Source organism: Lithobates pipiens, unplaced genomic scaffold (genome assembly GCF_037356315.1).
Source record: "Lithobates pipiens isolate NorthernLeopardFrog02 unplaced genomic scaffold, aLitPip1_a1.2 Scaffold_3, whole genome shotgun sequence".
NCBI classification, from domain to species: domain Eukaryota; kingdom Metazoa; phylum Chordata; class Amphibia; order Anura; family Ranidae; genus Lithobates; species Lithobates pipiens.
The window spans coordinates 165736076-165749414 of record NW_027507790.1 but is presented as its reverse complement, the minus strand read 5'-3'; the positions used below and the strand labels follow the sequence as shown (position 1 = coordinate 165749414).

The 13339-nt window shown below is 42.8% G+C and overlaps 1 protein-coding gene across 1 annotated transcript in view; it reads left to right on the top strand.

The window, feature by feature from the left end:
• Positions 1 to 13339, top strand: part of LOC143940744 (V-type proton ATPase subunit S1-like protein) — a 97242-nt gene that overhangs the window by 54198 nt on the left and 29705 nt on the right. The window contains exons 2-3 of the mRNA XM_077462448.1: positions 741 to 787; positions 13101 to 13162. Coding sequence (XP_077318574.1) covers positions 741 to 787; positions 13101 to 13162 — 109 coding nt within the window. The remainder of the gene's footprint in view (positions 1 to 740; positions 788 to 13100; positions 13163 to 13339) is intronic.

The window sequence follows — 13339 nt, the reverse complement described above, 5'->3', positions numbered from 1 at the left end:
TTACTGTGGATATGACCTCAGGGGAGCATGATATACATATCAATGCTGCCGGCCACCTCTATTTACCTATGAATGCCAGTAATTTACATGTAAACACAGGGTCTCCAGGTGAGTCATCTGGGACACAGCACAGGACTAAAACCTCAAGGGACGAGGAAATTTAAACTAGCATAGTTGGCAAGTATGAAGCAGCTGCTTTGGGCCCCACAACAATGACAGGGCCCAGGGCAGCTGCCCCTTTTGCCCTGCCTTAAAAACGGCCCTGCCTATGGCCTTTATATATGTGAGCTGGCTGATGCTCAGAGCTCTTCCTCTCACTCTCAGCTGTTGGTGCCTGCTGCTATGTAAAAAGGCTGAGTACTGACAGAACACAGAAAAGCCACATGTGCTGCCTATTTGTTAGTTGCTGGCTTATATAAGCATATGTCATGTTTGTTTTATGCTATGGACTTGGTATGCAAATCCCACTTTCATTAAAATGGTATTTCCTGTAAAAGTAAAAAAGCATGGTTTACAGCTACCAATACCGGTTCAGCCAGTCCCCATTACATTTGTAAGAATGTGTGTTTTAAACAATAGTGTCTTTGAAATCAGGGTTTATTAGAACAAAGTAAAAAAAAAACACGTGGAGGGGGCTGAAGATCAGAAGCTGAAGCTTCTGCATACCCTGATTACTCATTAGGTAGCACATAATATATGCCATATATTTGTGATTGTATTCTTCTATGTTTTTTTGACAGGTATAATTTACAGTCAACTTCAGGTAACGAATTATCTTGGAGTTATGGTAAGTGTAATATGTAGAGATATCCAATAAATTCAGACTAGCCTAGTGTTTTGTTTGTAAACTATTTTGGCAAATGCTTCATAATATGAGTGTATGTAGCCTACCCTAAAGTGTAATTCATTTTATTGAGGAAAAAACTATCCCCACCATATGAACTTCATACATTGCAAGGATTTTAGCAAACCTTCATTATCACTAGTGAGGATCTATAGCGTGTTCAGACTAGGATCAAAAACCTTGTGTGCTTGCCCATCAGGTAGCTGTGATTTGTGCAGGCCAATCATCTGTGGCCAGGACATTCCCCATCCAGTACCTGCACTTATACAACAGGCGTGCCTACTTTTGGCTGCAGAGCTGGGAATTCCTTGGCTTCTTATGATTGGTCCAGTACAGTGACAGCTTCCTGGCGGGCTCTCTCAGGTGGGTGTGGACTAGGATCTGACCATGCCTGAGCTCATCTCTAATTATAAAAATAATAAAAAAACTGCAGTGCCTTCAATCTTTAAATAAGAACGTTTCCCACCAACCTTCTAATTCAGGGGTGCCTTTAAGGTAACGTTTGGTTCATGTTGATGGACAATCTAGTCAAATGGTGCATATACCTTTTAGAATGCATGCAGCTGTTTTCAAATGGAAAATATAACCCTTGATAAGAATTGCTATATTTGGCCTGCTTTGCCTCTATTTCAGGCACACCTTAACCACTTGCTTACTGGGCACTTAAACACCCTTCCTGACCAGACCAATTTTCAGCTTTTGGTGCTCTCACACTTTGAATGACAATTACTCAGTCATGCAACACTGTACCCAAATGAATTTTTGTCCTTTTTTTTCCCCACAAATAGAGCTTTCTTTTGGTGGTATTCTGGGGTTTTTATTTTTTGCGCTATAAATGAAAAAAGACCGAAAATTTTGAAAAAAAACGCATATTTCTTTGTTTCTGTGATAAAATTTTGCAAATTATAATTTTTTTTTCATAAATTTTGGCCACAATTTATACGGCTACATGTAAATTTAAGCCAAAATGTTTTCTGCTACATGTTTTTGGTAAAAAAAATTCCGTTAAGTGTATAATAATTGGTTTGTGTGATCACGAACATATGTACGCAAATGATCATGTACAGATGTGTGCAGGTGATCACGGACATATGTGTGCAGATAATCATCGGGACATGTGATTTTAGTGGGACATATGTGGGGGACATGTGTTTTTATTATTTGGGGACATGTGTGTTTTGGGGACATGTGTGGGGACATGTGTGTTTTACACTAGACTGGTGATCAGTGAGTAAAAAGCTGTGCTTGTTTTTGTCACCGCTCCTGCTGCTGAATTTCCACACAGCTGCTCTATGGACCCCAGTATATTAAGTTCCATCTTGGTCCTTTTAGCGCCATACTTTTTTTGTAAAGCTAATAAAGGGACTAGACTGGATCTCAGCTATGGGAAAAGACTCTAAGCATTGAACCGATTCCCTCTGGAGAGAAGATGCTTGAGAGGGGATATGATAGCGATACACAAATACCTTGCTGGTGACCCTACCAAGGGGGAGAGTTTAAAAAAGGCACACGACCATTCACTGAAATTGTAAGAGAAGCAGTTTAACCCTAAAGTAGAAGGATCTTTACTATTAGAGCTGTAAGGATGTGGAATTCTCTTCCACCAGCAGTGGTATCAGCAGGGAGCGTCAATAGTTTAAAAAAAAAGATTACATGGTCACCTTAACGATCTCAACATACAGAAAAATGCGATTTACTATTGACATACACACACGCATACACACCAAAGGTTAGACTGGATGGACTGGTGTCTTTATTCAACATTACCGACTAAGTACGGTAACTTTTTTTTTACTGAAAGTGGAACTTAAATATGTTTTATAATGAATAACATATTGCTGCTTCCTTATAAAAAAACTATTATAAAAAATGCACATGTATAATGTTTACAGTATGTATTATCTGAACAGTATAAAACAAAGAGTAGGGGTCAACACAGCCAGCAGGAGATGAACATGCTGGGTGCTGCAAGTGACAGATTGCTGTGAGGGAGGGGTGTCTATTTTTTCATTTATAGGAGTGATAGAGCATCAACAAGTCACTTCTATGGTTTCCCAAACAAGAAAGACAGATTGTTGCAGCTGAGAGATTGCCTTAACCCCCATGAGAACCAGCTTCAAATGATAGAGCTTTAAGGACGCAGCCATTTGCATAATTCCTTTTTTAACCAGTTGCCGACCGCCGCACGCCGATGTACGTCGGTAGAATGGCACGGGCAGGCATAAGGACTTACATGTACGTCCCTTGCCTCCCGCGGGTCGGTGCCTGCGGCGGTCGGTTTTCGTCCGGGAGCGATCCGGGACGAGGGGGCGGCCATTCATTCATGGCCACCCCCTCGCGATCGCTCCCGACGAATAGAAATCCCCGGTGACATCACTTCCTCTCCTGTAATGTAAACACAGGAGAGGAAGTGATGTATTCTCTCCTCCGTGTCGGTATTTTTCGTTCCGACACGGAGGAGAGCGGATCGGTGAGTTGCACCAACACTCTACACACACAGTAGAACATGCCAGGCACACTCACACCCCCCCTTTACCCCCCGATCACCCCCCCAATTACCCCTGCCCCCCAGTCACAGTGACACCAATGTCCTTTTTTTATATTTTTTTTGCATTGGTGTCATTTGTGACTGTAATAACTGTTAGGGCAGTTAGAGTTAGCCCCCTTTAGTTCTAATGTACCCCCCTAACCCCCCCAATAAAGGTTTAACCCCGTGATCACCCCCCGTCGCCAGTGTCACTAAGGCTGGGTTCACATTGCAGCGGTTTATGAGAACGAATGTGATTCGCACCGCACTGCAGTGCAAATCACATCCGATCTCTGTGTGATTCGAGTTCAGCCATTCGCCGCACCCGCCGCACCCGCCACACCCGCCGCACCCGCCGCTAATTCGCACGGGACCCTTTTTTTGGCCCGCAGCAGAATCGGATCGCATGGGTGTTCACACGCACTGCGATATGCGAACTGATCTGGGGGTGTCAGTAACATTTCACTGACACTCCCAGCAGTTCGCATAGGGCAGTGTGAACTGCCGCCGGGAGGCATGCGATGCGGGAACCCGCCGCGGATTTGCGGCGTTTCCGCATCGCTCCAGTGTGAACCCAGCCTAATAAGCGATCATTTTTCTGATCGCCGTATTAGTGTCACAGGTGACGTTAGTTAGGCAGGTAGGTATTTAGGTTCGCCGCAGCTTTTTATAGCGCCAGGGACCCCCATATACTACCGCATAAAGCCCCCTGATTGCCCCCTAGTTAACCCTTTCACCAGTGATCACCATATAACTGTTACAGGTGACGCTGGTTGGTTAGTTATTTTTTTATAGTTTCAGGGCACCCGCCATTTATTACCTAATAAAGGTTTAACCCCCTGATCACCCGGCGGGTGTCATTTGTGACTAATAACTGTTAGGGCAGTTAGGGTTAGCCCCCTTTAGTTCTAAGGTACCCCCCTAACCCCCCCAATAAAGGTTTAACCCCGTGATCACCCCCCGTCGCCAGTGTCACTAAGGCTGGGTTCACATTGCAGCGGTTTATGAGAACGGATGTGATTCGCACCGCACTGCAGTGCAAATCACATCCGATCTCTGTGCGATTCGAGTTCAGCCATTCGCTGCACCCGCCGCAAATTCGCACGGGACCCTTTTTTTGTCCCGCAGCAGAATCGGATCGCATGGGTGTTCACACCATGCGATCCGAGTTTGCAGATCGCACTGCGATATGCGAACTGATCTGGGGGTGTCAGTAACATTTCACTGACACTCCCAGCAGTTCGCATAGGGCAGTGTGAACTGCCGCCGGGAGGCATGCGATGCGGGAACCCGCCGCGCATTCGTGGCGTTCCCGCATCGCTCCAGTGTGAACCCAGCCTAATAAGCGATCGTTTTTCTGATCACTGTATTAGTGTCACAGGTGACGCTAGTTAGGCAGGTAGGTATTTAGGTTCGCTGCAGCTTTTTATAGCGCCAGGGACCCCCATATACTACCGCATAAAGCACCTAATTGCCCCCTAGTTAACCCTTTCACCAGTGATCACCATATAACTGTTACAGGTGACGCTGGTTGGTTAGTTATTTTTTTATAGTTTCAGGGCACCCGCCATTTATTACCTAGTCTCACTAGTGTACCCCTAAATTTAGGGGTGTCTACTTTCCAAAATGGGGTCATTTGGGGGGGGTTTGTGCCATCTTGGCATTTTATGGCCTTCAAAACTGTAACGCCCTTAGAAAGCCTGAAGGCGGTGCTTGGTTTTCGGGGCCCCGTACGCGGCTAGGCTCCCAAAAAGTCCCACATATGTGGTATCCCCGTACTCAGGAGAAGCAGCAGAATTTATTTTGGGGTGTCATTTCACATATGCCCATGGCATGCGTGAGCAATATATCATTTAGTGACAACTTTGTGAAAAAAAAAAAAAAAAAAAAAAGTTTGTAATTTTCCCGCAACTTGTGGCAAAATATAAAATATTCCATGGACTCAACATGCCTCTCAGCAAATAGCTTGGGGTGTCTACTTTCTAAAATGGGGTCATTTGTGGGGGTTTTGTGCCATCTTGGCATTTTATGGCCTTCAAAACTGTAATAGGTAGTGAGAAGTGAACTCAAAAATTTACGCCCTTAGAAAGCCTGAAGGCGGTGCTTGGTTTTCGGGGCCCCGTACGCGGCTAGGCTCCCAAAAAGTCCCACATATGTGGTATCCCCGTACTCAGGAGAAGCAGCAGAATTTATTTTGGGGTGTCATTTCACATATGCCCATGGCATGCATGAGCAATATATCATTTAGTGACAACTTTGTTAAAAAAAAAAAAAAAAAAGTTTGTAATTTTCCCGCAACTTGTGGCAAAATATAAAATATTCCATGAACTCAACATGCCTCTCAGCAAATAGCTTGGGGTGTCTACTTTCTAAAATGGGGTCATTTGTGGGGGTTTTGTGCCATCTTGAAATTTTATGGCCTTCAAAACTGTAATAGGTAGTGAGAAGTGAACTCAAAAATTTACGCCCTTAGAAAGCCTGAAGGCGGTGCTTGGTTTTCGGGGACCCGTACGCGGCTAGGCTCCCAAAAAGTCCCACATATGTGGTATCCCCGTACTCAGGAGAAGCAGCTGAATTTATTTTGGGGTGTCATTTCACATACGCCCATAGCATGTGTGAGCAATATATCATTTAGTGACAACTTTGTGTAAAAAAAAAAAAAATTTTTTTTTTTTGTCATTATTCAATCGCTTGAGGCAAAAAAATAAAATATTCAATGGGCTCAACATGCCTCTTATCAATTTCCTTAGGGGGTCTACTTTCCAAAATGGGGTCATTTGGGGGGGTTTTGTACTGCCCTGCCATTTTAGCACCTCAAGAAATGAGATAGGCAGTCGTAAACTAAAAGCTGCGTAAATTCCAGAAAACGTACCTTAGTTTGTAGATGTGACAACTTTTGCGCAAACCAATAAATATACAATTATTGACTTTTTTTTTACCAAAGACATGTGGCTGAATACATTTTGGCCTAAATGTATGACTAAAATTGAGTTTATTGGATTTTTCTAATAACAAAAAGTAGAAAATATCATTTTTTTTCAAAATTTGCGGTCTTTTTACGTTTATATCGCAAAAAATAAAAATCGCAGAGGCAATCAAATACCATCAAAAGAAAGCTCTATTTGTGGGAAGAAAAGGACGCAAATTTTGTTTGGGTACAACATTGCATGACCGCGCAATTACCAGTTAAAGCAGCGCAGTGCCAAAGTGTAAAAAGACCTCTGGTCATTTACCAGCAAAATGGTCCGGTCTGAAAGTGGTTAAAGGGCTTTTCTTGTCCAATTTTATTAAAAGAAAGTTCAACAAAACAAAATCAATACATGGATTTCCCTCACAGGGGTTTTTAAGTATGTCTCTTCCATCTAAAGAAATACTCATTCAGCCTCTTGGCTTACACATGCAGTGTTGCTGCTCTGGCCTCTTGCAGACAGTCTTCAAACCAACTTTGTCCGTACCTTGCAGCCCTTTGCTGCTCTGGCTCCCACCTGTTTCCTAGGTGGAGCCCTTCTAAATCCTAGGCAGAGACCTCCTGTCAGGACCTGGATCATCTGCTGGTGTCACTATGGTTCCCAGAGCTGAAGGGGGCAGTTCTGATGGCCCCCCAGTGGGTCTCTTTGAGCAGCCAGCAGATCCCAGTAATTAGGCCCCACCTGTTGCTGGCTGCTGGGAAGGTATCTAACCCCTCCCTTGACTTTTCATCACTGTTTTGCCACGTACACACAACTGGACTTTCTGGCAGAATAGGTCCGACGGAAACATTCTGTCGGATAGTCCGATCGTGTGTGGGATAATCTGATCGTTTTTCTTAAAAAAATTCTGACGGACCTAGAAATAGAACATGTTTCAAATCTGTCCGACGGACTCAATTCCTATCAGGAAAACCATTTGTCTGTATGCTGGTCCGATGGACCAAATACAAAGCAAGGGAAGCTATTGGCTACTGGCTATTGAACTTCCTTTTCTAATCCCGTCGTACATCATCATGTTCAAAACGAACGGACTTTAGTATACCCCGAACCAAAATAAAAAAAGAAAATACGTGAGGGTCCCCAAAAATCCATACCAGACCCTTATCTGAGCATGCAACCTGGTAGGCCGCAGGAAAAGAGGGGGGGATGAGAGAGCGCCCCCCTCCTGAACCCGTACCAGGCCCCATGCCCTCAACATTGGCAGGGTGCTTTGGAGTAGTGCCCCCCCAAAGCACCTTGTCCCCATGTTGATGGGGAGAAGGGCCTCATCCCCACAACCCTTACCCGGTGGTTGTGGGGGTCTGCGGGCACGGAGAACTTTGTGTGTTGGAAATTCCGACAGAAAAAGTCTGATAGAGCCCACACACGATCGAAATTTCTGACAACACAATCCGATCGCACATTTTCCGCCGGTAAGTCTGACTGTGTATACAGGGCATTAGACCGTAAATGTTCTTTTGAAGTTTACACATGAGGTTGTCTCCTTGTGCAAACCCTGGTGGTTGCCCCATGTAGAGATCTACCTTAATGTCTCCATATAGAAAAGCAGTTTTAACGTCTAGGTGTTTCACTCGCATGCACTTCCTAGCTGCAACGCTAAGAAGCGCTCTGATGGTAGAGTGTTTTACGGCAGGAGCAAATGTTTCATCGTAATCTTCACCGAAATTCTGGGAGTAACCCTTGGCAACTAGTCTGGCTTTGTATTTGTGGATATTCCCTTTTGTGTCTGACTTTACTTTAAAAGTCCACTTACTTCCTATAATTTTGCGGTTAGGAGGGAGCTCTGTGAGTGCCCAGGTTTTATTTTCTTGAAGTGGCTTTAATTCTTATGCTGCTGCTTTTCTTCATTTATTGGCTTCACATTTTGTCAGTTTTTCTCTTCCTTCCCAGGATGTTGGTTCAATATGCTGTGTGTTTTTAAAGTGTATGATTGCTTTCATGGTGGTATCCCATTGTAGTTTGAGTAGATCTTCTGGCTTCAGGCAGTTCAGATCTGGTGGGGAACTTGATTTAGGCATTGTGAGTTCCACCTCTTGTTCTGACTCCTGCACAGGTTCGTTTTGGTTGACGTTTTCTTCTGGTTTGCTGGATATATTCACTTCACAGCTTTCAGTGATTGGTGTTTCTGGCGATGGGCTCTCATTAAAATAAACACTATGGCTTATCATCACTTTGTAAGTCTTTGGGTGTAGGATACTGTGGGGTTTATTTACTAAAGTCAAATCCACTTTGCACTACAAGTGCACTTGGAAGTGCAGTAACTGTAGATCTGAGGGGGACATGCAAGGAAAATAAAAAACAGCATTTTTGCTTGTACGTGACTGGATGATAAAATTAGCAGAGCTTCTCCTCATTTCAGATCTTCCCCTCAGATCTAAAGCGACTGCACTTTCAAGTGCACTTGTAGTGCAAAGTGAATTTGCCTTTAGTAAATCAAGCCCTGTAACCCTTAGTTTGCTCACTGTAGCCAACTAGAATGCCCTCTATGTCTCAGTTCTCCAGCTTGGATTGCTTCTCACTTGGAATATAGGCATAAGCTTTACATCCAAACACTCTGATGTGCCTAGGCTTTGATCCATGCCACATTTCGAATGAAATGCTTTTAATAGCTCTTGAGGGTAGTCTTTTCTGTAGATAGGTTGCAGTCATAACTGCTTCTTCCCAGTACTTGTGAGGTAAGTTGGCATCTGACAATATGCATCTGGCCATTTCTATAAGAGTGCGATTTTTCCTTTCTGCTACACCGTTTTGTTCAGGAGTGTATTGTGCGCTTGTAGTATTTCTTGTCTCTTCAGATATGAGGCCACTTCTTTGCTTATGTATGCTCCATTGTCAGTACGTATTATTCCTGGTTTCTGTTGGAATTTGTTGCTAGACTTGTAACGAACTCTTGAAGTTTCTCTGATGTTTCATTCTTGTTTTTCATCAGATAAGTAGTTGTGTACCTGGAATAATCATTGATAAAAGTCAGTAGATATCTGTTACCGCCTGACATGGGAGTTTTCCTTGGACTGCATACGTCACTGTGTATGAGCTGTAGGGGGTAGTTTTTCTTTGAGACGCCTATGGAAGGGGAGCACGTGTGGCTTTTGCTTCTATGCAGCACTTGCATTTCATGAGCACTTTGCAAGGTGCTATTGTCAAATCTTCTGGTAAACCTCTCTTTATAATATCCTGTATAGCTTCTGGACTTCTGTGCCCAAGCCACCTGTGCCATAAGTAAATACATTTTTTGTGTAGGTCATTAGAGACTATATTGGCTTGCTGGTGTGTGGGGATGAGCTTGTATAAGTGATCATTCAGTTTTCACTTTTTATTGTGAATTGTGCATTGATCACCCTGGAATTTAACTGTAAGGGCGTTGTTTGCAAGACTTTTTACTGATAGAAGGCTGCCTAGTTCTGGAACATACAGCACTTTCTTTACAAGGATACTCTGCTTGCCTCCTTGTGGTGTAATGCAGTTCAGGAAGCCCTGGCTTTTACCTTCTGAAGTCATGCTTTTCCTGTTTGCTAGGAAAACTTTGTCTTTTGCACTGTAATCAATGTTTACAAAGAAGGTCTCATCGCTAGTCATGTGGCTTGTTGCTCCTGAGTCTATGCACCAGCCACGTGGCTTGCCGCTCTGTGTCACTTTAAAGGTGCCACTCCAAGGTGTGTCTGACATTTCCTTTGTGATTGCTTTGACTCTTTCTTTTGTGGACAGCTCTAGCTTTTGCTGCTCGGCTTTCCAGATAGGACAGTGCTTTTTTAAGTGGCTGGTCCTTTTACAATGAAAACAGGCTCTTCTTTTTTTGTTGTACTTTGTGCTTTTGTACATAAGAGCTTTGTCATCATGGTGCGTATTTTCTTTCTTTCTGTCATATTCATCGAATAATTTCCCTTTGACATATTCCAGTGTCAGCTCCTGCTTGGGTCTGGTTTCTAAAGCGCTGAGAGCAGTATATGTCTCTGGAAGGCTGCAGAGGAGCAGGACAACAATATGTTTATTTTTGTTGTCCTCTCCAATAGAACGCAGCTGCTCTATGATTTATAGCATAGCTTTCACATGGTTGCACACTTTCTGGCCTCTACTAGTCTAATCTTAAACAATTTTCTTAGAAAAAACTGTTTGCTGTTAAGACTTGAACGCTCATGCAGCTTTTCTAATGAAGTTCACATACCTTTGGCCATTTTCTCTGTTCTTATGTGGATAAGCTGGTCATCTTCCACTAGTAAGCTTATAATTGCTTTTGCTTGTCTATCCTTCCTATCCCATTCCTCTGCCTCTCTGTCTGTGGGTCTGTCTGTCTGTATTCAGCACTTGCCACAAGTCATCCTTGGTGAGAAACACTTCTAGTTTAAATTTCCACAGCTGGTAATTGGCATTGTTCAGCTTTGCAATTGCAAACATCAACTCTGAACCGCTTGCCATGCTTCAGTAGCTTGTATACAGTACTCACTGACTTGCTGTACTCACTAAGTATTCTTTCCAGTGCCTCTGGGTGCTGCTGAGTTTGCTGGGTGCCTGGAATATCCTCTCCAATGCCTGGGTGCCTGGGCCCATAACCTATTAGCTGAGTATATAAATCATGGTTTGGAAGCTTCTTGGATAAAGCAAACGGCTTTACTTTTATGGAGAAATATATTACATGCCTTTTATTATCATAGAGACAGACAGGACGAGAACTCAAACCAGTGCATTGAGCATAGATAGACAATAAATCCTTTTATATCATAGAATATAAGAATTATACACTATAATACCACAGCGCCACCTGTTGCATAGATAGGTATAATGCATACAGTATTGTCAGTTTATATAACTTGCTGTTGCTTTTCCAACATTCCCTGTATCCTTCTACATCATTTCTACTCCCTTTGATTTGTTGATGTTGGATTGGTGTTTTGTGCATTAATAAACTTTATTTTAATCTTACTCAGTCTGATTCCAGTTTCCTAAATGCAGCTTCACTAAACACTTGGTATTCCTTACACTTCCTCTGTCTGCTGGGCTGGAGCCCAGAACCATAGTCAGGTCTCCACTAAAAGCCTAGCACACATGTCCAATGAGTGTGCTGTTTGCCTGAAAAACCTGGTCCCAGGATTGAAGACTTCATCAAACCCAAGTCTCTACAAAGTCTCTGAACTTCAGGTCCCAAACCAGGTTTTACCAGTTGGTAGAGAAATTGAAAAAAAACATTTTCCTTTGTGTGAGACAAGCACCTGGGAGTCCATCAAACAAACTTGATGAAAATCCTGGGTGATACAAAACCCTTTTAATACCGTGGCAGGGCACAGAACTGTTACATCCCATTTGATTGTCATGATGTTTAGTATACATCATTGGACAACTAAGAGAAGAACAATCATGATTTTTAGAATACCTCCTTGGCTGCAATGGAATAAACCTAAAATCTGTACACACTAAAAGTCCTAAGGAGGCTTTGTAAAGTTACACCTAATTTTGCAAGGCCATTTTCTCTTAAAGAAAAATTACAGTTACTGTATTTTATATATATAGTAGTTACATTGCTCCATTGTATGTATTGTATATTGTATATACCATATAGTTTGATCCTTTAGAAACTGAAAATCACTGTAGTAGGACCGCTAGTAATCTAGCTTCCGAATCCCATGCCGAGGAGCTGCCCTGCTGCATTTTGAACACAAGATGTTGAACGCTTGGCACAGGCACCATTCAAGCATTGAAAATTTAAATGGTTAAAGTTGCAGAGGGTCTATTGGCAACAACATTGAACTAACAAAATTTTCTGAAAGCTGAAATTAAACAAATGAAATGTGTTATTACATGCATTGCTGTAAATACCTGAATTTGACTTGGAATTCTTTGTACAGCAGCACTTAAATACGAAGAGGGATGGCACAACACAAAGGGCCAATCAGATGTGCTTCATTCACATGTGCAGACAGGAGAGAGCAAAAAAGATGATCCTATTGTTTTTTTCCTACTTCTACACCCTTTAATTACAGGTGTGGGGGGGGGGGGAGGGGGGGCATGTGTGTGTGTGTGTGTAAGGGAGTTGACTCTGCTGTGAAAATCTCTGAATCGCATGGAAAGGAATACAAATCCTTTGGATGGTAAAGAAGTTCCCATATACGTATGTATTTTAATGGTGTATGTAGATGTTTGCCCGGAGGCAAACAAACTGTGTTGCTTAACTGCAGCAGAAAAACATGCAGGTCACCAGGCTGGCTGTGTTATGTAGCAGGGTTGTGTAAATCTTAGAACTGGATGAAAATAAATACATTTTTACCTACAGGTAAGCCTATAAAAAGTGAATGAATATATCCTAAGCCGTGCAATTCACTTTGCATGCAGCCTCTGACACATGCGCTGTGAAGGTCCAGCTGAAGGTCTGGCAGGAGCTGCCAGACCTTGCCGGGATGAAGACTCCAGCGCGCATGCGCAGGAGTGACTTTATCGCGGCTCCAGCCATTCACACCGCGAACCCGAAAGAAACGCTGAGGGAACATGTCAGCTCCCTCGGCGTTGACCGGGATCAGATGCCGACGCCTTGCTTGTTCTAAGGTGAGTATTTCATAATGAGCTAGTATGCATGCACACTGCATACTAGCTCATTATGCCTTTGCATTGCAAGTTTATTTGTCTTTAAAAAAATATAAAAAATTCTGTGCGTGTATACAACCGCTTTAATGGTGTATGTAGATGTGTGTCTGGAGTTTAGTTTTAAATAAGTTGTGTCAAATTGTCAAATTGATTAAGCTCTGTTTTAAAGTATCCTCTGTTGTCTTTTCAGGGTATCCTGACATCCACAACACGGAACAAGATTTACAGTTCCACCATGCAGGGCTGCAAAAGGTGGGCTAGTATAGTATATTTATAAATAGATTGACTCATTTACAACACCCATATCCTTTTTACATGTTTGGAGTGACATATTTTTGCTAGTGGATCAGATTTTTTTATTTTTTGGGTCGGGCTGTAATTGGTGATGTGGGGATCTGCCCATATATTTGACCCCTTGCTAGTAATAAA